We start from the raw sequence: 25,738 nt of genomic DNA on the forward strand, positions 1-25,738 counted from the left end.
TAGCGGCCGCCATCTTATTATTTTCAAGATAATGAAATACGCAGTTTTATAGTGACTGCAGAGATAAAGGTGTGTTCCTCATTTCAGATCAATCGGTCAGCAGGAAGGGGGCCAAAGTTCTATTAATTTGGGGCAGCGCTACAGACAAATATGTTACAGACATACAAACATACAAGCATGAGAAGCTAAATAAAACCATTTAAAAACATGCCCACTTTATTCGCTAAATTGTTTACTTGTTTTACTATCTTCACTGTTTGTGTTATAATAAAAAAAAAAGTCCTACGTCAAAACGTGTATACTCACGGAATTTCATGCGAGATTTATCACACGATATGTCAATAGAAAATTTACAGAGAGTAGCTTGAAATATGCGGAATCTCTCTTCTACGAATGCAAACAAGGGGTATTCTAGTGTAGAGATACGAATTTTGAACGTTATTTTCGAGCTCCGTAAAAATAAAACGAAGAATATTTTCACTATCCATTATATCATTATTTATTCATCTATCTTTTATCAAATAAACAAAAAATGAACGGAGAAAACATATTCATTACTAGAATAGATGAGAGCTGATGGAGTGAGAGGGTCCAAAAAAAGATGTGCCATGGCGTATACGACTTCAGCCCTTCTGGTTTTCTGAAATAAAAAAAACGAATCACGAGTATTCTAGCGCTTGTCACTCCAGAATACATTCAAGGCGTGTTAGCCGACATAGAAATCTCAACTAGGTACTACTAATGAAAATGACGCAAGTAATACCTACGTTGAGAAGGCAAAAATTCCACTGGGAACGTTAGTACCATCCTAGTGTATGCCGTTAGGCCACCCTAGTGTATGTGGATATGACTTCATCTTTGTTGAGAAAATGAAGTGTATTCACTTGTTTAAAAAATAAACTTACTTATACAATGTATTCACTATCTACAGCTAAAATCAAAAGCCCTTATTTTGGTCAATTTACGGATTCTTCATCTGAAGTAGTCTCGGTTTTCTGAACCAATTCGAAATTAGATTCTTTCATGAAGAATAAATCGCTTTCCCGTAGCTAGAACCATTCGGAAAAGAGATAATTGTGAAGGTATCGAGTTATATTTTGACACAATGAATATTTTTACTGGTCCATTTAACTTTTTACGTTTTAGATTAACACTTTCGTCGCCCCGTCACTCAGATATGGGTGACACTTCCCTCGCTCAAATTGAATAGGATTTTTAAAAGGAATTTGACAGAATAGTTACTTAAATGTAATTATAGTATATGTAGAAAAAAATAAAATCATAACCATATTATTTTAATGTTTATACTATACTTTTCATTAATTTATAGTACAGATGGTTTGTACTGCAACTTTTTGCGAAACCCATATAATATGACTTTGGCATGTGTTATTGTTGTCAGTTCGTTTTCAAATTATAACAAATATTGCTAGATAATGTAAAAGTTGTCTACAAATTAAGTTTGATCTTCATTTAATAATTTATCCGCAAGTCGGGTCCCGCAAGAAAATAAAACATGTCGCTTTTGGCGACGAACGTGTTAATACGACGTGTGGCCATTCAATTTCGGGAATCGTGTCGTGTTTTAATAACTGGCGAAACTGCACCGCTGCATGTGCATGTTTCTAGGGAATCGGAACCCTCAGAATAATCTTAGTTTAGATTTTATGATTTTTGCTAGTGTTTTTCACAAGTGACTTTTCGATTTCGATTTCACGAATGATTGATTCATTTTACGGGCAACGTGTTGGTAACCAATTTTGGGCGATGTTTTGAGAATCTTCTTTGAATATTTGAGTATGATCCTGCGATTCATAAACATAGTTTAGTGGGTAGAAAAGGGTAATGAGAACCCAACGAGAGCGTAGATGTAAAAGTCACGACTAAAGATCCCCATCCCCATTTTTTTTTTTCAATGTTCAACAAATTTTGAAAATTTTGTTTTTCGCAATTTCCTGTGCTGCCTTGGCTCGTTCGTCTCCCCGTCTCGCAGATATGGATGACAGTTTCCTCGTCTAAATTGAATAAGATTTCAAAAGCAATTTGATAGAACAGGCGAAATATCAAATTTCGTCTCATTCTCACATTTCGTCTCATTCTCAAATTATACCCAAAATAGTAAAACATCGAATCCGTCTTGTTTTTCGAATACAACCATTTATGAAAGTAATCGATTTAGAGCCGTTTCATCGGTTTTCGATCGTCTGCCCGAAAATGAAAGATATTAAAAACAATTTTATAAGGAAAATACTGGGCCCCTCTCTCCTATTTCATTTTGTTGCTTCAAGTTTTTACGCACAAAATTTGGAGGAAAAATATATTTTGGGTTATTCACAATTTAGCGTTAATATCTTTATTTTCTTCAATTAATTTTCGCTAAATTTCGTTGATTTTCGATTTTCTTCAGTTTTTTTTCTCACCTTATATTTTTGGTACAAACATTTATTTATTTCATACAGACCACTCTAGGAGGAATTTTCTCCAATCAAAATTGTGTCTGTTATTATTTTTCATTTCAATGTATGCTTGAATGCATCCGTTTTTTTTCAAAAATTACCCTTGCGTCAAAAAAAAAACATTTCCCCCTCGTGGAAAATACTTCAAGAAATACTTTTCATTCAAAATGGAGCTGAGTTGGAGTGAAATGATCAAGGGTTCTTTTATTTGGCCTTTAGAGTAGAACCTGAATTAGCACATAGTTTCAATGCGTCTAATGTTCCCAAAGTCAATTACAGGAAGAGGCATGAAAAAATCGCATGTTTAGAAACGTTTCACAATTTCTGAACTATTTCATCAAAAACTACTACCGTAATCTTAAGAATTGTTTGTTGATTATTATTCTTTCAAGTAAATAACAAGTTTTGCAATTTTGTTTGATTTTGTTAACTTCCTTACATGACTTCTCTAATGTGTGCAAATATGCGTTAAATTTGCCCACCCGCCAAAAAATAATATTAAAATCACTCAAAACCTTTAAGTAACTCCTCGTTATGATAGTTAGAGCTGTGCGGTATTGTTAGGAATCGGTATTGAAGCGATATAAACAAAGTGTTGTTTACATTGTTTCAAAAACAGCATTAGATAACGATTTTCTTTTTTGAATTTTGATTGAATAAAAACAATTTTGTTAAGTAAAAATAGTATTTTCATGAGTCTTTATTATAGAAACAACATTTTTCATTGCACTTCAATCATATCTAGCTGGATTCAATTCATAAAACTTAAACCAAACATTGTATTACAATGCACAATGGTCCAGGAGATGTATTTATGTGGAAATTAGTATTTAGAGCTCGACAGTTATTCTCTAGACAAAAACTGTCTTCGAAAAAGTTGTTACATATGATAGAGCGCTCACTTTTATGTTATCAAAAATAGGGTGACCAAAATTGTCGATGAAATAAAAAATCTAACCTCCTTATTTTTATAGATAGAGATAAATAAAAAAATTAAAAAAAAAATTGCCTGCTCCTTGCTTGACTTAGCTTGCAAATGCAATCCTTTATTATACTTCTGCCACATTATTTCGCACCGCTTCTTGTTGAAAAGCCCAAAATAACGATTTTCCTGAATGACTTTGACTAAATTTAAGGGATTTCTTCACTTCCCTGATGTGGTTGATCCGTCCGGCTATCGGTCTTCCGATGACGGCCTTTTCCGTATCTGCGAACCGTAAGCTTTGTGCTTGTGCGCAAATTCACGGACTGCCTCGGTTTGTTTCGAACTTCTCTATAATTTTCCGCTGTTAATGATCCTGAACAACAATGTTTCGGACTTGCATGCTGATTTTTCACCCATTTTGTTTTTGTTGATAACTCTTTGTATAGACAACAACAATCAACTTTTATAGGCCCACACTTTGTTTATTTCGCGCAAACTGAATCACTGAAAGGTTGTAAATAATATCGCACAGCCCTAGATGTCATAATATTTGGAAACGAGGGTTTATGAATGATTTAATATTATTTTTTGGGGGTGGACGAAATCGAACACAAAATGGCAAAACTTATTAATTACTAAAAAAAGTAATAGCTAATATATAATTCAACGAAATTACGGTAGTAGTTTTCGATGAAATAGTCCAGAAATTGGGAATATGCAAGGTGGGCTTTTTTATGCCTATCACTATAATAGACGATAATGGGCAGAAGCCATGACATAAATTTTGTTAGTTGAATTGGATCTTAAACCACATCTGCGCATAATCTCTCAGAAGTTCAGCGAAAAATATGATGTGATTTGTTTAGCTGTATATTTTGAAAGGATATGAAACGATTTGTTTGAGCCGCTTACGAGTCAGATAGTCCTTGGTTAGAATTTTTATGACCATATTGCGAGGAGTGTTCTGAACAAGGCCGAATAAATGTTGTCAGTTTACGGTGGTTTATTTGGATTGAATTAAAAAAAACACTTGTATTTTTTTGTTGATATTTTATGTAATAACCAGATCCAAATACTACACTCAATGATATTCAATGGCGAATGAAAATTCCTTCCCCAACTGTGGTAGAACACTTTCCGAAACCGGAAGAAGGACGTGGGAGAATCGATAACGAAAGCATGTTCGATTAACATCGATGGGTTAAAGTTATCGTGGATCGTGGGACGCACTGGCGACTTCTCGATTCGATACGACAAATAACCAAGAGGCAAAAGAAAAAAAACACCGAAATTGAGGACAAAATGTATTCTTTTCTCCGACAGATCGGGACGAACGACGCAACGTCACCCCCGCACCGTTGGCGGATTGGAGGATAAACAGACAAAAAAAAGGACGGTGTAAAAAATAAACGTCCGAAAACAATTTCATAAAGTGAACAGAGGACTGCTTTCGGTGTTCGGTCGTGGAATGTCGTTCGTGTTGAGCAGAGGGAGAACGAAGAGTAGAATAAGCTTACAGACACCGTCATTCAGTTGTGCTGGCTTAAATAAATAATCAAGCTGAAATAGGGCACAGCCGAATACCGTAAAAGGGTAAATAAGTGGTTATAACGGAGAAGAACAACGCTAGTGTTGTAAATTTTGTAAAAGAGAACGAGTGCCTGAGAAAGGACGCATCTTTTTTGTGAATGTACACAAGAGTTCAGAGATAGGGTGAAGAACGGTAGGGCGAAGGTTCACACCATTTCAACACCTTCATTTCGTTTACATATCCTTCCTGCTGAATCAACCGAGTACCGAAAGCCGTAATGATAGCAGACTAAGCCATAGCATTTGTACATATTATTCCTCGGACGTATCACCAGCTTTTCGACATCACCACAAATACCACACATCATTTCAAGACGCACATTCTTCAAAGGGACAGCCAGAAGCCAGAGGAATTTCCCCGAGCAGTTCAACATGTCCCGCTCAACATCATCCACCCAGAGGAGGCACAGATCAAGGTAAAATATTCAATTTATGTTATTCTATCGATTACGGGAATTCTGTTTGGCCTTTGCACGTCGGAATGCACGTTACCCAAACACGCGTACAGCATGGCCACGCACTCACGAAACGCCCCCATACACACTCACACTCACTCACTCACGTTTCGATCCATGACGACCTGGTCTGGTTCAGGTTCGTCGGATAGGTTAGTTATATGGAGCTTTGGGTTTAATCATTATCCTTATTTATATCCGGGGCTGACGTTCAAGCCATTAAACCAGGACAGCAAAACGATTGGGGTGTTACGACAGGACTGGACGTGCGTGTGCGTGTGTGAGATTTCGCATAATGGTTATTGTGTCGACGAGATTTGGTTTCATTTTCAGCAAACGGGGAATTTTCCTCCGAAATATCTAATGAGGTACAAAACACGCCCAGCGGGATATGCTTCTCGGAGATCGGAAAATGGGCGTAAGCTAAGCTGCCCCAATAAATTGGTGACCGCATTGCCAGTGGTGCAGCCCAGAAAAAAAAGCAGCGCAATTAGCCATATATATTCCACCGATAAAGCTATTTCCAACCGAACAGGAGATTATTGCTGCACACATCCGAATAGAAACCGATTATTGAATTATTTGTTGGTGAGGTGGCATAAGCAGGCCACTGAAGTGGAAATTGTCTCCAACTAGAGAAAGTTTTCTTCAAAATGATTAAGTAACAATGGATCAGCTGTTGTTTCATCACCTTCCCACGTCCTTCGTGTTGTTTACCAATTACTGGAATTAGAATTTTCTGAATCCTTCTAGTTCATGTTATACCTTGGAAAGCTGTGCATCAGACGCTATGCGAAAATCAACCAATTCCTTTTTTATTCCAATTACATCATCCACTGAGCAGCATGAAACAGTAATCGAGCGCTATTCCCCGGGAAGCACCGTAATACTCGGTTCGTTTAGTTGCAACCTTATCGGAGCTTACTATCGATTATTCACTATTTATTACTCTTCTTATACGGTCGGTTGATCTGAGGAACGCCCTTGTTTGCTCGGTGACCTCTGCTGTTGTATACGAGTGTGTATGTATGCTGCTAAGAACCTCCGACAGCCAGAGCAAACTTGGGATACTGTGGCGATGGTCAAGACGAATCCTTCCTCCTCTGGCTGCGGGCAGAATATGCTGCTAGTGATGAGAAGAGTGCCATTCATGGTGCAGTCCCCTGATACCGTAGTGTATAGTACGGATCGAGGCCGATCAACTTACACACGGTGTCTGATAAAAGAAGGAGTCAAAGGTTTTGCATTTAAGCGTGCAGCCGGGAAGCAGCCTTGATGTTCAACATCATAAGCGTAGAAAATTGCGTTGCTTGCATTCACTCGCAAGAATCAATTTAAAATATTTATAATCATCCATTATTCCTTACATCCTGTTCCAGATATTCGATATTGAGATAATGCGGATGCTTGAAACAGGTTTCGCTACACATACATAGAGTTTTGCTGAAGTATGATTGATCTATTTCACCCTCTACAACCCAACCCCGCCTTTAGACGGGCTTCACGGATTTTTTTGAAATATTATTCAAAAATTATTTTCAATGTTCACCCACACTAGCACTTCTTCAAGATACTTTCATCTATCATACAAACACGTTGGTTTTATGTTGGCTGGTTTCTTCTAGGAGTATTTTATGTCGAAAGTCGGAAATTCGAGATAAAAAGGGAAAAAAATATATTTCGATTTCGTTCGCGCACTCCAAATGAAAAACAAACACACTTTTTGAACATCCCATTGGTGGAAAAATTGTTCGGTTAGTTTATTTCGATTAGTATTTTACGTTCGACATAAAATTTTGTTGTTATGGTAACAAAGTAAACAGTTTTTCGGTAAAAATCATAACCCGCTTCGAGACGGTGTTGGGCAGTTGAGCCAAAAAAAAAATCCGACTCCTGCTGTGGTGTAACCTACTGAAAATTAACATCGGATACAGCTGTTTTGCAGAAATAGAGTCGCATATTTTTGTGTTTTTATATGTTTGTTTTCCAGTACGGATCTACATAACGAGGTAGATCCTTAAGACGACTTCGGAAGCGATGGTGAATACTACAATGAACAAGAACAAAAAAAAAAGATACAACTAAAACATCTGAGATTGGAGAACAGTCAAATGTGTCAGGCCTACTTGTAGGACCCGGAAAGTTCACTGGATCCACTGACAAAACTGATTCGAAGTCTACTGAATTTAAAAACATAAAAAAACAGATTTTTTTTTGGAATCCTCATTCGAATATTTATTTACCGAACTTTCGAAATGAGGTTACGAAATCCTATCAAGCCCAGATGTTTTGCAAAACTCGTAAGATCACCACAAAGAAACCGTCCACTTCGAAGCGAGCGTATGTTCCACCCTCTGATGTGTGATAGAATGGATCATTTTCCAGATACTCCGGAAAGAGGACTTGCAAAACCCGAGATGCACATCGGAAACGCAAGTCATATACCTTAATTGCGACATCAATTTACACTTGCAGCCAAACCAGAATTGTTCTTATGCTTTCCATCATAAGGAATAACTACTGCTAGTTCAAAAGAAAAGTGATTTTTTTTCGACCAGATACCCAACCCCGCCTTGAGGCGGATTACAGGTTTTGTGGCATAAATAAAAAATCGTTGACTTTAATAAATTGCCGTTATGTGTTCTGATTTTCTCATCAAAAATATGATCTAGTATAGATTTTTCACGCAAATAAAAAAATGGGTTTTTAGAAGGTTAAAAGACAATTATACAAGTGAAATATACAATAATTACCTTTGTGAAATACAATGCAATAAACATACCATTTGTAGAAACTTATTAAAAAGAATATTCATATTATCAACTGAACATTTGATCGAATGTTTCAGATTTACATTGATACTCACGGTTTATACTAGGATTATTACACAGTAGTACGAATCATATCATAGGTTGAATACGAGAGAATTCAGATGAGAAAATATTGTTAGAGTAAAATCATGCGCCTGATTTAACTTTTTTTCAATGTATCGGCTAAACATTACTGTTTAGTCAAACGAATAAACTTTCTTGTTGTTCGACCTTTGATTTTTCAGCCGATCAAAGCTGTAATTTATAATTGAAAATAATGATTTATATAAATTCATCTCATTCGTCTTCCTAAGTTCGAAGCCGCCGGACGCATATATTTCGTGATCGTGTATCGTTGAAGTGATACCGTTATTCTCGTGACTGGTCAAGTGATTGTGCGCAATAACGGGATTCCCTAGATTGTAGCTGGATTGCATTGAAGCGGACACAACAAGCAGGAGGAAGAAGGCCTGCAGCGCGGGCGCTGTGTGCTGTGTGCTGGTGAATTTATCGCCTCTCGTCATCGACACCATTATCGTGCTGTGGTGCGATACACCGGTTCAGCTGCACCGAAGGATTGATACGCGTTGGAGATTATCCGCATTGGTGTGGTGTGCATTATAAGTATCAATAATTTTATTAGGTTAAGTTTATTAGCTTTAGAAAGAAAAAACAAACAAAAAATTGAAAAATTAACTAAAAAGTGTACATCTGCCACTTTAAATGGCAGATGAAGAAGGAACCGTTGACATGGAGATTGAATCCACTGTCTACCCCTCCATATCTACGGGAGCTGGAAAGTCGCTTAAACGCGTTCCCCCCTCGGATGTCTCTTTAGAGGGAGAGTTAAGTCACCTAAACAAGCCCCCCTCAAGAAAATTTGCAAACCTTTCCTCTTCACCCCCTCAATCTCCTGCTCCCGCTTCCGATCAACTCCCGAACTTGCCTCCCAGCCCTACTGTTCCTGATCCCGCTCAACAATCGACCTCGTCCCCCTCAGTTGTTTCCTCTCCTCGTGTCAAGGTCTATCCAGAAGATTCACCTGGATCTGGCCCATGGGTTGTTTTCTTCCGGCCCAAACCAAAAGGAAAATCTCTAAATGTCATTCAAATTTCTAAAGATCTGGCAAGATATTATTCCTCCGTGGTCGAAATTAGAAAGGCTAGACCGAACAAACTGCGTGTTGTCGTGGCTAATCGGAAGCACGCTAACGATATTGTTGTCGACAATCGTTTTGTAATAGAATATCGCGTATATGTGCCCTGCCATAACGTAGAAATTGCGGGGGTGATTACAGAAACGGGTCTGACGAGCGAAATAATAAAAGAGGGAGATGGCAGATTTAAACAGCTCCCTTTGAAGCAAATTAAAATATTGGACTGCCAGCAACTAGGAAAAGTTTCCCAGAATGGGGAAGAAAAAAAAAAATTCACGCCGTCCAACTCGTTTCGAGTAACTTTTGCTGGTTCCGCCCTCCCTGACTACGTTATGGTGGATAAATTAAGGCTTCCAGTGCGACTCTTCGTGCCAAAGCCCATGACTTGCAACAAATGCAAGTCAGTTGGTCATACAGCAGATTATTGCGCCAACAAGGAGCGCTGTGCCACTTGCGGAGAGCAACATGAGGGGAAATCCTGCAGTGCGACTGAGCATAAATGTCCATATTGCGGGGGATCCCCACATGAGCTCTCAGCTTGTGAAACTTACAAGAGTCGCTGGGATAAACAGAAGCGCTCTTTGAAGGAACGCTCGAAGCGCACTTTTGCGGAAATTTTGAAGGGCGCTTCTCCACTGGCTCAAGAGCAACAACCAATCAACACACATAATGTTTTCGCTACGTTGCCAGTTGACGAAATAGAAGCGGACACAGCTAGCGGGGGCACAACGGTTATTTCCAAAGGGAATCCCCGGCGCAAAAATGTGACCACTCCCAAAGTTCAAGGACAAGTCCCTCCGGTGATACCCCCTGTTAGCTTGCCTAAAAAATCGAGTGCAGCGGACAAACAAAATCAGGTTCCCCCTGGTTTCCGTGGGAATAGTTCATCTTCGAACGACCCAGCACTCGAGGGGACATCAAAAACCCCAACTGTCCCTATTTTTCCGTCCAGCTCAACTTCCCAATCGGGATTTATAAAGTTGTCTGACCTTTTGGATCAAATCTTCAAGTGTTTTAATGTTTCCGACTCCATCAGAACCATTGTCATCTCAATGCTTCCAGTATTAAAGACAATTTTGCAACAATTGATGCAAACATGGCCCCTCCTTGCAATGATTATCTCTCTTGATGTCTAATTTAAATAGAGAGGTCGGAGATATCACTGTTTTACAGTGGAATTGTCGTAGTCTTACCCCTAAATTGGATACATTCAAATTTCTAATTCATAAAGTCAATTGTGATGTTTTTGCACTGTCCGAAACCTGGCTCTCTTCTCAAAATGATCTCTCTTTCCACGATTTTAATATAATACGCTTGGACCGCGATGACAGATACGGAGGGGTACTATTGGGGATCAATAAGTGTCACTCTTTTTTTAGAATTGACCTTCCACCTATTGGAGGGATCGAAGCTGTTGCCTGTCATGCAAACATCAGAGGCAAAGACCTTTGTATAGTCAGCTTGTATTGGCCTCCGAGATCTGCGGTTAGCCGCAAGCAACTTGTTGACATGTGCTCACTCCTTCCTGAGCCACGATTGATCTTGGGAGACTTCAACTCTCACGGAACTGCCTGGGGGGAACAGTACGACGACAATCGTTCATCGTTGATATATGACCTTTGTAACAGCTTCAATATGACCGTTTTGAACACTGGGGAAACAACACGTGTACCTAAACCTCCTGCTAACCCAAGTGCTCTTGACCTCTCGCTTTGCTCGAATTCACTATCGTTAGATTGCAAGTGGAATGTAATCCAGGATCCCAACGGTAGTGATCACTTGCCAATCGAAATTTCCATCACCATTGGGTCGAATTCTTCTGAATCTATAAACATGGCATATGACCTCACAAGACACATTGACTGGAAAAAATATGCGGACGCGATTGCTCTAGCCATCAATTCCAAAGATGGTTTACCTCCATTGGAGGAGTATAACTTCCTTTCTCGTTTGATCTATGACAGCGCGGTTCGCGCTCAAACGAAACCCATCCCAGGTTCCACTATTCGTCGAAGGCCTCCCAATCCATGGTGGGATAGCCAATGTTCCAAGCTTTATCAGGATAAATCGAATGCATTTAAAGCTTTTCGGAAAAGTGGAACCATTGAGAATTTTCAAACGTATTTATCCCTTGAAAATCAATTTAAAAACTTGATCAAAGGGAAAAAACGTGCTTATTGGCGAAATTTCGTGGGAGGTCTGTCACGAGAAACGTCAATGAAAAAATTATGGAAAGTGGCTCGAAACATGAGAAATCGCTCTTCAACGAATGAAAGCGAGGAATATTCACATCGATGGATTTTAAATTTTGCACGGAAGGTTTGTCCCGATTCCGTTCCTGTACAAAAAATTGTTCGAGATATTTCACAAGATAGGTGCGATCTTGATTCCGAGTTTTCGATGGTAGAATTCTCTCTTGCTCTCCTTTCATGTAACAATTCTGCGCCGGGATCGGATAGAATTAAGTTCAACTTGCTGAAAAACCTCCCTGATGTGGCGAAACATCGCTTGTTGAATTTATTCAATCGGTTTATGGAGCATAATATTGTTCCAGATGATTGGAGACAAGTACGAGTTATAGCTATTAAAAAACCCGGAAAGCCCGCGTCCGACTTCAATTCGTACCGCCCAATAGCAATGCTGTCTTGTATACGGAAATTGTTGGAGAAAATGATCTTGTTTCGCCTTGATCGTTGGGTTGAAACGAATGGCTTACTCTCAGATACACAATATGGGTTCCGCAGGGGCAAGGGGACGAATGATTGTCTTGCGTTGCTTTCTTCAGAAATTCAAATGGCTTACGCCGGAAAAAAACAAATGGCTTCAGTATTCTTGGACATAAAGGGGGCCTTTGATTCTGTTTCAATAGAGGTTTTGTCAGACAAATTACAATCTCGGGGTCTGCCGCCTCTATTGAATAATATGTTATATAACTTGCTTTGTGAGAAACATTTGAACTTTTCTCACGGAGATTCGGCAGTAAGTCGGGTCTCTTACATGGGCCTCCCCCAGGGCTCATGTTTAAGCCCCCTTTTGTACAACTTCTATGTAAGCGACATCGACAATTGCCTTACACAAAATTGCAGCCTAAGACAACTTGCAGATGATGGAGTGGTGTCTGTCGTAGGATCAAACGAATCCGACCTGCAAGGACCCTTACAAGATACTTTGAACAATTTTTCAACCTGGGCCATTGGGCTAGGGATCGAATTCTCCACGGAGAAAACAGAGATGGTGGTTTTTTCTAGGAAGCATAGACCAGCAAAACCAAAGCTTCAACTTTTGGGTAAACCGATCACTCATGCTATGTCATTCAAGTATCTTGGGGTATGGTTCGACTCCAAATGTACTTGGGGGGCCCATATTAGGTATCTGAGTAAAAAATGTCAACAAAGAATAAACTTTCTCCGTACAATTACCGGCACCTGGTGGGGAGCCCATCCCGAAGATCTTATAATGTTGTATCGAACAACTATTCTCTCAGTGATGGAGTATGGCAGTTTCTGTTTTCAATCAGCTGCCAAAACACACCTCATTAAACTCGAGCGAATTCAGTATCTTTGTCTCCGTATTGCGTTGGGATGTATGCCCTCAACGCATACCATGAGTCTCGAGGTTTTGGCAGGCCTACTCCCACTAAAAGATCGCTTCAATTTATTATCTCTTCGGTTCCTCATCCGGTGTAAGGTCATGAACCCATTGGTGATCGGAAATTTTGAGCAGCTGATCGAGCTAAATTTTCATTCTGGATTCATGAGCTCATATCATGAATTCGTCTCCATGCAGGTTGATCCTTCTTCGTATATTCCCAACCGTGTTTGTTTTCCTGACTACATCAATTCCTCTGTACATTTTGATCTGTCCATGAAGCAGGATATCCATGGAATTCCAGATTATCATCGATCGGGGATCGTTCCTACGATTTTCGAAGCAAAGTATGGGCGTGTCAATTGTGATAATATGTACTTTACTGATGGGTCCTCTATGAATGAGTCCACAGGATTTGGAGTGTTCAACAAATTTTTTAGCACCTCACACAGTCTTCAGTATCCTTGCTCAGTGTATATTGCTGAATTGGCAGCAATTCATTGGGCGCTGGACAGCGTCGCCTCACGACCTGTTGAACACTATTACATTGTAACGGATAGTCTTAGCTCTGTCGAAGCTATCCGTTCAGTGAGGCCGGAAAAGCACTCGCCGTACTTCCTTGAGAGAATACGAGAAATTTTGAGTGCTTTATCCAGACGCTGTTATGTCATTACCTTTGTCTGGGTCCCTTCACATTGCTCAATTCCGGGTAATGAGAGGGCTGACTCATTAGCAAAGGTAGGTGCAATTGAAGGCGAAATTTATCAGCGTCAAATCGCCTTCAATGAATTTTATTCTTTAGTTCGTAAAAATACCATCGTTAACTGGCAACGCAAATGGAACGAAGATGAATTGGGCCGGTGGCTCCACTCAATTATCCCTAAGGTTAGCCTCAAACCATGGTTCAAAAGTCTGGACTTGAGTCGGGACTTTATTCGCACCTTCTCCCGACTCATGTCCAATCACTGTTCGTTAAACGCGCTACTCTTTCGTTTTGATCTTGCCGACAGCAATATCTGTGCCTGCGGCCAAGGTTACCACGACGTCGAACACGTTGTTTGGTCGTGCGAGGAGTATCTTGTTGCCAGATCGAATTTAGAAAACTCTCTTCGGGCTAGAGGAAGGCAGCCCAATGTGCCGGTGAGAGATGTGTTGGCTGGTTTAGACCTTGATTACATGTCCCAAATATATGTCTTCCTAAAAGTTATCGATCTTCGTGTCTGATTATCCTTATATCCTTATATTCTCCTTTTCCTTTTTCTTCGCGAGAAATCAAATCCCTTCTTATTAACAATAGAATAAGGTGAACTGTAAAAACATTTTAGATATAAGATAGGCTTAAGAATTGAGTGTAATGAATGTGAGTGTGAATGTGAGAGTGAACATTGTCAACATATCCTTTTATCCCTTCCTTTTCCTGAAGAAAATATGTCACCCTTCTAAACTCGAGTAGACCGCGAGTAATCGGTTTTCTACACCATTAACATTAGAATTAAGGAAAAATGTTTATATATACTTGTAACAATACAGTCAGGAGTTTGGCTCCTTTAAACTTATGTAACTGAGCCTGTAAAAATAAACGATTTAATAAAAAAAAAAAAAAAAAAACATTCATATCCTAACCAGCTGACCCGGCAAACGTCGTTTCGCCCAAAATTTATTTTTCGTTATTAAAGGGTGTGTCACATCAAATTGCATCACGGAAAAAACGCTGTAGAAATTCGCCCAGTAGACCGAAAATTGTAGACAGTAAAATAAAAACTATTCAACAACTTTTGGCATTTTCTTTTTATTCATACTTCGAGCCCAAGCCCGTATGCTCGCACCTTCCTCTTTACCCCGTCCATATGGTTCTGTACAACGTCAGGTTGTAGTTTTTTGGAACAGAAATCCATTTTCTCTAGAAGTCCGCCTCTGATTTGACAACTTTTGGGTTCTTCCGGAGGGCCTGCTTCATAATCGCCCAATATTTCTCTATTGGGCGAAGCTCCGGCGCGTTGGGCGGGTTCATTTCCTTTGGCACGAAGGTGACCCCGTTGGCTTCGTACCACTCCAACACGTCCTTTGAATAGTGGCACGAAGCGAGATCCGGCCAAAAGATGGTCGGGCCCTCGTGCTGCTTCAATAGTGGTAGTAAGCGCTTCTGTAGGCACTCCTTAAGGTAAACCTGCCCGTTTACCGTGCCGGTCATCACGAAGGGGGCGCTCCGCTTTCCGCAAGAGCAGATCGCTTGCCACACCATGTACTTTTTGGCAAACTTGGATAGTTTCTGCTTGCGAATCTCCTCCGGAACGCTGAATTTGTCCTCTGCGGAGAAGAACAACAGGCCCGGCAGCTGACGAAATCCCGCTTTGACGTAGGTTTCGTCGTCCATTACCAGGCAATGCGGCTTCGTCAGCATTTCGGTGTACAGCTTCCGGGCTCGCGTCTTCCCCACCATGTTTTGCCTTTCGTCGCGGTTAGGAGCCTTCTGAACCTTGTATGTACGCAGGCCCTCCCGCTGCTTGGTCCGCTGGACGAATGAACTTAACAAATTCAGCTTATTGGCGACATCCCGGACTACTCGGATCACGTCTAAACTGCTTAACTATGCGTTTGTGATCTTTTTCACTGACGGAGCATCCATTTTTGCCGTTCTTCACCTTCCGGTCGATGGTTAGGTTCTCGAAGTATCGTTTTAGTACTCTGCTGACCGTGGATTGGACGATTCCCAGCATCTTACCGGTGTCCCGATGTGACAACTCCGGATTCTCGAAATGAGTGCGCAGGATTAATTCACGACGCTCTTTTTCGTTCGACGACATATTTCCAAATTTACGAAAAATTGACAGTGAAGCATGGCCAACGTGATCTATACACTCTTATCTGATTATAAGCGAAAGCTGAAGATATAATTCCCAAAAATTAAATTTTTACAGCGTTTTTTCCGTGATGCAATTTGATGTGACACACCCTTTACATCTACGTTTAGTTAAGCGCACGTTCATGGGTTCAATCGCAGAACTGTTCATTGATAGATCTTCTAATCTACCTTTTAAAATTACCTTTTACTATAAAATTCTTAGTGCTTCTACCAAAACTCGTCATTATAATATCAGATTATTTTCAGACACAATTCTCATTCAAGATTTTTCAACCACTTGCAAAAAACATGTTTCTTCGTTACATGCAATAAATGTTCCATACAGAAAATATGATAGAATAAAGACAGTACTTAATCGGTCAATTCCTTTCTCGAGTTTTGCTATTATCAATACATTCGGTGATCCATTTTTTTATATAGATAGAAGAAGATATAGGTGTGCGTTTTATCACATTAAAATCCAGTTCCACTATCGAACAAAGATCAATTTCGTTGGCGCAAACATCAAATGGACTAACAACGCTTGTCAATATGTAATTGTAGAACATATTCTCCATCTCAGAATTTTCCGAATATTTTCAATTGTCATGTTTGGTTGAATTACGTGTATTGTATTGTGATTCTATGTGTACCATAGAAACATTTCTCGTACCCACAACCCTCACATCCCAAATTTGGCTCCGTTTGTTTGATTAGTTCTCGAGTTATGCAGAAGTTTGTGATTCATTTTTATGGCTACGAGGTATAAGTTGGACTCCACACTTTGCAAAGTACAATATCGCTACGAAATTATGTTATTTAGTTCACTCATACATCATTTCGGATACTGTTCCAGAATGCGTAAAAATAGTAGTATTACCTATTGGGTAGAAAAATTTAGTGGCCTTGAAAAGGTCTGTTGACTTAACACGTAGAGCCCCGCGTCAGTTCCGGTCCCGTTGAGCTTTTCGGTAGGAAAGTGCTGACTGACAATTACAAAATAAGGAAATACAAATTCATACGATTTGTTTTCGGATGTTTTACAAAATGTTACTACTTTCTAATCCATTTTCTCGACTATTTGCTATTTATACAATAAGTATCTTTGGGAGCTGGGGCCGACACTGATGTCGTGTAAACGCTCTTGATGCGGACGGAATGAGGTACAACAAGAAAAATTCGGGGCTCAACGCGTTAAGAATGAAAATCGTCATTAAATTAATGGCTCGTTACTGGATGCATGAGTCAGCAAGCACAAAAATGTACAAAACAAGCGTGTGGGGAATTGAGAGTACTTGCAATTTCAATCTAATTGAACCATTTACATAGTAGAAAAGTGTAATTTATAGCAAATCCAACAAATCTCAGAGATTGGTGTGGTGATTGATGTGCGAATCAGCATCCGGACATGCGCTTACAGCAAAAACAGTTATTGATGGTATAAACATTGCATCAAAACGTGACATAATTCCTGATTTGGCACTGAAAGACGTATTCTTACGTCAAAAAAATAAAAGGGAATCTTCGCGAAAAAAAAATACGAAGGGTAACATAGATCTCGCCACGAAATTCAGGGAGGAAATCGTCTTAAGTGTTCTGAAAATCAATGGACTATCGACAATTCCGTCCCGTGTGCGACACGGACTCTTCCTGGGTGTAAATGTTTCTACTTTTCTGGCGAAAGGAGGGCTTCCATTCCCTCATGGTAAAATTCTTCAGTAGATGATCTGTACTATCGGAATGTGGAATAAACTCAAAATCACTATCTTGCAATTTTTCAAAATCTGCCAAAATCGTCGATTTTTTACAAATGCGCATCACAAAATGACAGGAAAAACGAAAGCACGATAAACTTACGCTACAGTCAAATTAACACGTGTTAGGTGTGCTCGTTCATGTAAATCTCCTGATCGACGTTCCCACTTGTAATGAAAAATAACGCTTTCTAAGCCACATGTACAGATAGCTAGGCCCAAACCAGATATTTTTTACCGAACTTCGACAGTTTCACATGCTCGAAAATATCTGCCACCGTTCTGCCGTTTGCGTTACTTACTGTGTATTAGAGATAGGAAATTGCGATACGCAGGGGGAGGGAGGGTGTCCAAAATCCGGATTTTTAGCGTTACGTAATTTGTGCTCGACGCCTTATGGTAGAAGCTCTGGGGTCGGCGTGGCAACCATGAACTTGAAGTTGTGTCGAGAGATGGTGGATCACTTTCGGTGCAGGTGGATCGGGACAAAAACTGTCTTCGACAAACTTGTTACATATAATAGTATAATAGAGCGCTCTTTTTTATGTTATCAAAAATAGGGTGACCAAAATTGTCGATGAAATAAAGAATCTGACTTTCTTATCTTTATAGATAGAGAGAAACATAGTTCAATAATATTGTAGCCCCAGTTATTTTAAATAACTTTGTAGAACAAATCTTTTATCTATCTTTTCATATAATCGAGTTAGCGTTTTTTTTTCTAACTTGCATTAGGGTAACCATGAAAAAAAGTTTATATTTCGAATTCTACATCAAAACTGTCTTCATACGACTTTTAGAGCTTATCAATACAAACATTTTGCGATGCAAAACTTAATATCTTAATTCTGCTCAAAGTTATTGATGTTTTTTTACTCAAAATCTCATGATTTCAATTTGAATTTACTCAAACACCAACAATAACATAGTTTCGAAAATCACGTATCATGTAGAGTGAAATATGCTTTTTCAAACGCCACCAATAAACTTTGTTTATGTTTGCCCTAGAAATAAGACAAACAATTGAAGAGAGCGTATTTTTTGGGAAAAAATATCAATAACTTTGAGTGAAGTAGAGATATTGACAAGTTTTGCATCGCAAAATGTTTATATTAGTAAGTTCTAAAAGTGTTTTGAAAACAGTTTTTTATGTAGAATTTGAAATGTAAAAGTTAGAGCAAAAAACAAATATGTTTCATGGTGACCCTAACGCAACTTAGGAAAAAGGCGCCATATTGATTACTTGCCTCAAATAACTAGGACTACAACATTGTCGAACTATGTTTACCTCTATCTATAAAGATAAGAAAGTTTTATTTTTTCATTTCATCGACAATTTTGGTCACTCTATTTTTGATATTATGTTATCATGAGCGCTCTATCATATGTAACAAGTAACAAGAGCTCTAAATGCTAATTTCCACTTAAATGCACCTCATGGACCATTGTGCATTGGAGTCAAGGGTTCTTGTTATTCTAATTGAGGAGAAGATCAGAAACGGATGGATCAGAGGTCAAGATATTTATGTAGTTAAATCAAATAAGTAGCGTGTTCGCTAAGCCTTGAGACTATGGGCAGATGATGTGTCCGATTGAAGGTACAAAAAGGAACCCTAGTGCGAATTTATTAGAAAAATCTGTTGTACTTAAATCTATCTATTTATGTAGTAAATGCAAGTAGAAAAAATGTATGTAATTGGATGATTAACTGATTTTGAACTGTTGTAGTCTGATATATAGAAAATTTCCAGTTTTTTGACCTACGTTTGAAATGAATTGGCCGCCGTATAACATATGTTCTATGAGGAATATATCGCTCGTATCTGCAGTGGTGTACAATATTTCTCAATGTAGCAGGTTCGCAATTACAAAGAATGATTCATGTGGAAGTAGCGTTGGCTGATACTGTTGCAAAGAGGGAAATTTTCCCCATGAATACTGTTTTAGGGATTTTCTTCGTAATTTATCATGACATTATCGTTTCGAACTACGCTTGCAACTACATTCGATTTATCATCGGCCTTAGGATTTGAAAACCAAAGCATTGCCACTGCCATCGATGGTAGCAGGTGACAAATGTATGGGAAGCAACATTTATCACAACCAACCCTGAAACGCCACTATCGATTCGTTCGCTCTCTTCCTTTCCCGGAAAGTTTGACTCATTATCTTCAATTATGGAAAAGTTCGTTATAACATCTTTTTTCTGGCAATTACTTCTCCCCTATCTGTCGAGATTATCTCCATTTCCTAGAGCTGCTTCCTAGAATCCACGTGCCACCCCGAAAATATCCAATCACATTAAAAAGTTTTATGATTAAGAAAGCACGCATCATTCATGGCCGGGATCGAATTTCGATGTTCACAGTCAGTGGTTCACTCGTCGTCTGACTTTTGGCACCCGATCTAATAGAGGAAGAGAGATATGTTGTTTTGCTCACCGAATTATCCCCTCCGTGTGCTGTTCGCGACGTGATTTATTCGACCACCCGGAAAAGCTTTCACCCACAAAAAGCAGTGTCTTCTATAACTCTCGGTCAATGCGTATGTGTGTGTGTGTGTGGTGCTGCCCTAAGATTTGTTACAGCACTTTTACGACTGTTTCGGTCGAAACCTTGTCCCAGAAAGATTTTTCTCGATTTTTTTTCGAAACAAAGTTGTAACGCCTTCGTGTTCTTTTTTTGTGTACACACTCTCACCCAGTTCGAGGAAGTTTACTAGAGCAGCACGATCGCCTGGAGTTTTGGATCTAGGCCAGATATTCGCACGTGATTTATCCCACGACGTTTGTTCCAGACTGCAGCGTGCATACGGGTGAACAAGGAATTATAAACAAACGCACCGTCAGTGTTTCTGTATGTGGTTCGAATGATATAAAACGGGTTTTGGACGGTATCCCACCCGAGCTTGAGTGTACGATATAGGTGGAATGGACTTGACCTAAAAATTGTGGTAGCTTCCTAGATTTTTTACCCACAAGAACATAATTGTTACTATAATTCTAAAATGATGTAAGACAACGTGACTCCAAAAATCGTGATGTAATCTTCCGCCTTTTGCCTGAACACGTGCCTACCCATAAAGTCAAAACCAACAATCGAAAAAAAATCAAACTTCTCGCCAAAGTGATTTTTTTCTATAAGTGGATTACATCGGCGACACGTCTAAGCCCTCCTCCCATCCCAAGCGTGACTCAAACTTCGACGATAAAAAAAAACAAAATATGGAACGAAAACGGATGGCAGCGAAAGTAACTTCCGACAGCCTAGTAATCCATTTCGGTGGCCCATTATCCACGTAATCATGTGTTCCGTAGGCTCATACTGTTAGTAATCAAAATGGATAACACGGTACCACCCATTTTCCGATTCAGTGTCATCGCATCCTGCGCGCTAGTCCTGTACATATAGATGAAACATTCTTTTTCATCGAATTGTGTACTGAACAAAATAAATGGCGATAACAGTCAATCATTTACAACTGTGGCCACAGCACAGCGAAGGCCCACGACAGGCCAGACTAACCAGATTCACAAATATCCGGCAGCGCTCGGAAAAGATGAAAAACGCACTCCAAAGCTGTGATTTCCAGTTTGTCGATTTTTCTTCCGCTTCCGCAGCTCAATATATCAGGATGATTGATACTCCTGGTCGTCGTGCAGGGCTCCAAACGGTGGGCCCGGGCCCGATGGAAGCATTTTATTCCTGACCGAGGAATATTTTTGCAGACAGGAGCCAATGGATCCACGAAGTTCAAGAGTGCGCGCTGGTTGAACTGAAATAAAGTTGAAACGCAAACGATGCTTGTGTTCGACATAAAATCGTACTTAATCCGGCTCCGTGGCGAAGGGGTTGGTTTGGGAGGGGGGTTAAGATGTGGAAGAAGGAAGAAAAATCGCTTGGAAATGGAGAAATCAAACACTGCGATAAAGTAAACCACTTATTGATGGGGAGTTTGGAAACAAAACACAAAAAAAGTCTATATACCGAAAGGCCTCCAGCAATGAGCTCATCTTGGTGGATTGGCTTCGAGATTGGTCCGAGCTGCGGACGAAAACATGGAAAAACAATTTAGGAGCAGGAAAAAATGATTAGCAGGTTGGAGGAAAGGTTAGGTATATGAGTGCAGAAGACGCCATTTGATATGTACATAAGTTTGTCTGCGGTAGTGAAAATATAATTGCGATTTCATTGAGCGAATACGCTACTTCTTTTATTGAATGGCGCTTCGGAGGTTCTCTAAAGGGATGGAAAAATACATTAAATATATTCATCTATTTACTTTTCTTCGGCTCTCCCAAGCAATAAAAAGTTTTAAATCTTGAGACAGCTATTGTCCTCTTTTTGTAAATTTTATTTTTTTCCGAATCGCTCTGGCTAAACTAAAGACCATCGTACCAGAAAAAAAGGCATAATATGCTTTCAGTTTTAAAAGCACATACGTGTTTCAGGAGGGTGAAATATGCATACCTTTATATATAAAAGAGAGTTTTTCCCACGTACGTATAACTCATCATCACGGGAGAACGGCTCATCAGATCTACGTCGTTCATATATTTTGTGAGTTTGTCTTCACCCAAATTAGAATGACAGAGTACTTTGGAAAATATTTGAGATGATTTGAAAAATTCTAGAGTTTGTCATCACTTAAATTAGAATGATAGAGTACTTTGGAAAATTTTTGAGATAATTAGAAAAATTCGAAAAAATTGACCATGCACATCTTTATATAAAAGAATAATTTAATATAAGAATAATATAATTTAAAGTAAAAAGGGAAAATTCGAAAATTAGAGGTACGCATATGTATGTTACGCTATGAAAATCATCATTTAGATCAATTTTGCAGATCTGAACGATAACATACAAACTCTCTTGAAGTATATTCGTTGTTTTACCAACCAACATATTGTCTAGAAATACATTATATGGCAGAACAACGTTTGCCGGGTCAGCTAGTTAGTAATAAATTCGAAATATGTGGAATTGTCATTTGAAAATATATATAAATAGCTGACCCGTCAAACTTCGTCCCGCCCAAAATTTGTTTTTTTGTTATCAATGCCTTTAAACATTCACGTTTTCTTACTAAACGCAAGTTCATGAGTCCAATCGCAGAACTGTTCATTAATTGATCTCAAATCGATCCCGTTGAATTAACCTTTTACTATAAAACTCCTAGTACTTCTACCGGGGATTCATCATTATAATATCAGATTATTTTCAGATAGAATTCTCGTTCAAGATTTTTCAACCATTTGCAAATAACATGTTTCTCCGTTACATGGAATAAATGTTTGATACAGAAAACATAATAGAACAAAGACAGACCCCTCCCCTCTTCTCCCCTTAGAGAGGGGGAAGGAGTGTCTATTCACCATAGAAACGTTTCGTGCCCCCTAAAATCTTCACATGCCAAATTTGGCTCCATTTGCTTGATTAGATTTCGAGTTATGCAGAAATTTGTATTTCATTTGTATGACAGCCCACCCTAAGAGAGGGGGAAGGATTGTCGAACCACCATAGAAACATTTATTGCATTCTAAAACCTCCACATGCCAAATTTGGTTTCGTTTGCTTGATTAGTTCTCGAGTTATGCAGAAATTTGTGTTTCATTTGTATGGCAGCCCCCCCCCCCCCTTAGAGAGGGGGGAGGAGCTTCGAACCACCTTAGAAATGTTTCTCTCCATAAAACCTCCACATGCCAAATTTATTTCCGTTTGCTTGATTAGTTCTTGAATTATGCGGAAATGTATGCTTCATTCGTATGGCAGCCCGCCTCCCCCCCCCCCCAGAAAGACGGGAGGAGTGCCTATTCACCATAGAAACTCCCCCTTAGAGGGGGGGGGGTTTACCACCGTGAAAACATTTATTGCGCTCTGAAACCTCGATATACTTAATTTGGTTTCGTTTGCTGGATTAATTCTCGAGTAATGCAGAAATTTTTGGATGTGAAAAACTCATCGTTTTCGTGTAGCGAGTAAGTCTAGATCAGAGCCCAAAATCTTCGAAGAAGAAAAATGAAAATCGACTCTCCTCTCAGTAGCTTCGCTTCGACTAATACAACTTCAGCATTCGCCGTCAACATAATTTGAATAGACTAGAAAATGAATTGACAAGCGTTGAGAGCGAGGATGACTGATACTCCTGAACGTTCCCTGTGAAACTTTTGCCATCCCGACGTATGCATTAACTAGCGTCATTTATTAATACTTAGTTGAGATTTCTTAATCCAGATACGCGTGACCACAGTGCAAGTCGAAGGAAATTTCTTTGACGAAAAATCCCCCGACCAAGGCGGGAATCGAACCCGAACACCCGGCATGATCATGTGAGACGCTATCCACTCGGCCACAGGTGCACGAGGATGACTGATGAATTATTCTAATCAATGGTTATTCTAATTGACGTGACTAATGAATACAAATCTGCCTCTTCATTCAATCTGGCTTCAATCCACACTTCTGCTCCCACTGACACGAATCTTGTTACCCGCGTACACAATCTTATTTTATACATTTATACAAATGAAACTAAAATTTGATTTCTGATGCAAAAAAGTAGTTACACGGTTTATTGTCGACTCATCGTGAACTCAAACCAACGGACTTGGACAGTTATTAGGTATGCTATAAAGGTCCTCGCGTTAAATAGTTAAATAACGAGCAGTTTGGGAGATGTTATGAAAACAACCGGGTTCACACCGTTCCTGACAGCAATAGAATGTATTTTATAAGTTCGCAGTACAATTCACGTATAGCTTCAAGCTGACATTGAAATTGGTCAACAGTTTGGAAACTTATTGAAACAGCTGTATAATTACATAAAAGTACGCTCTTTAAAAATCTGGATCTTTAATTACTCCGACGACCTTCGAATTGTTTCTACCTCCTGTCTCTATCACAGAATTGTCTGTTTATATTTTAAGTTCAATCAAATTCTCTTGTTCACAAATTTAAACTAATAATTTTCCACAAAGTTCAATCGCGTGTATGATGTTCAACGTTCGACTTAAAAATGTTATTTTTCATTGTAATAGTCGCTTTGGTCACATTGCCACGAGCAGGTTTGCTGCGATTGTGGCAACAGGAGGAATTCTAAAAACAATTTTGTTCACTTTGTCTCCGAGCTCTATTTTGTGAAAAGAAAACATACAGAAAAACGAGTTTATACAAACAAAATTCACAAATTTGTCAGAGTTTCTGAACACAACACTGCACGCTAGCTTATATATGTGTCATTTGGTTTTAGCCTAACGGGGCCCCAGGGGTTCAATACATCAACAATTACGCTTATGAGCCATGTTAGTAATATGTGACCGGTTAGTCGCGAATTACTCGTGGTTAGTATTGTTGTTCGTAATTATAATTGTGCAATCTCCCGAAGCTCGTGTTGCCGACACGGAATACTTTCTTTTGGAATGCAGCTGATCATCAGTCACCAACGACCAAAATTACCACCGTGTGATATGTGCTCGAACGATTGCGCGAGTGGATCGTCGTAGGCTGAGCGGATCTAACGAACCGTCGTAGTGGATGTTCTTACCGAGTAAGCAAATAATCCAACAAATCCAACAGGATGTTGAAGCGGATTCTAGTGAAGGGAACTCGCGCTCGGAGATTGTATAACCTGAGGGATAAATTTGCTCGGAAGTTTATGATTTGGCTTCGAAGCTTCAAATTCCTATTACGACTCGAATGGATGGAATCGAAGTAACTTTAAATTTTGCGTCCATCCATTCTAATGCTGATAAAATCATCGTAGACATATAATGATCAAAGGTTGTCAAATGTGATCAACAATGCGGTTGTTTATAATAAGCCCAATCTAGTTTTAGATTGACAGGGAGCTTCTTGACTTACTGTATCAATGAATGAATAACAATTTCTTGTCGGCTATGACGGCTTTGCACAACATCGAACGCATTCTCTTTAAAGCAACGCCGTAATCTGAATGAATTCTCAGAATCAGCACTCGGGTCAGATTCCTACACGCACTCATAAAGAACTGCGAGACATCATTTTTTTGTTATCCAGTTCATTTATTTGTAAGGCTCAATCGCATAAGCTTTGCGGAGCCGTTAATTCAAGGTTTGTTTATACAAAGTTTCAACTAATTTCTATGTTTAGTAGGATTCGTTTAGATTCGGATGTTTAGTAGGA

The 25,738-nt window shown here is 39.3% G+C and overlaps 1 protein-coding gene across 4 annotated transcripts in view; it reads left to right on the plus strand.

Annotated features, from left to right (window-relative positions):
- Window positions 1-25,738, plus strand: part of LOC129780445 (receptor-type tyrosine-protein phosphatase kappa) — a 279,550-nt gene that overhangs the window by 58,518 nt on the left and 195,294 nt on the right. For 3 of the 4 annotated variants that reach the window (XR_008743921.1, XM_055788730.1, XM_055788731.1), the window contains one exon: window positions 4,705-5,387. The exons of the other annotated variant lie outside the window; for it this stretch is intronic. Coding sequence is in view for 2 of the 3 variants with exons in the window: in XM_055788730.1 (XP_055644705.1) it covers window positions 5,344-5,387 (44 nt within the window). In the remaining variant the exon portion in view is untranslated. The remainder of the gene's footprint in view (window positions 1-4,704; window positions 5,388-25,738) is intronic. 4 annotated transcript variants of the gene reach the window in all.

Source organism: Toxorhynchites rutilus, chromosome 3 (genome assembly GCF_029784135.1).
Source record: "Toxorhynchites rutilus septentrionalis strain SRP chromosome 3, ASM2978413v1, whole genome shotgun sequence".
NCBI classification, from domain to species: Eukaryota; Metazoa; Arthropoda; class Insecta; order Diptera; family Culicidae; genus Toxorhynchites; species Toxorhynchites rutilus.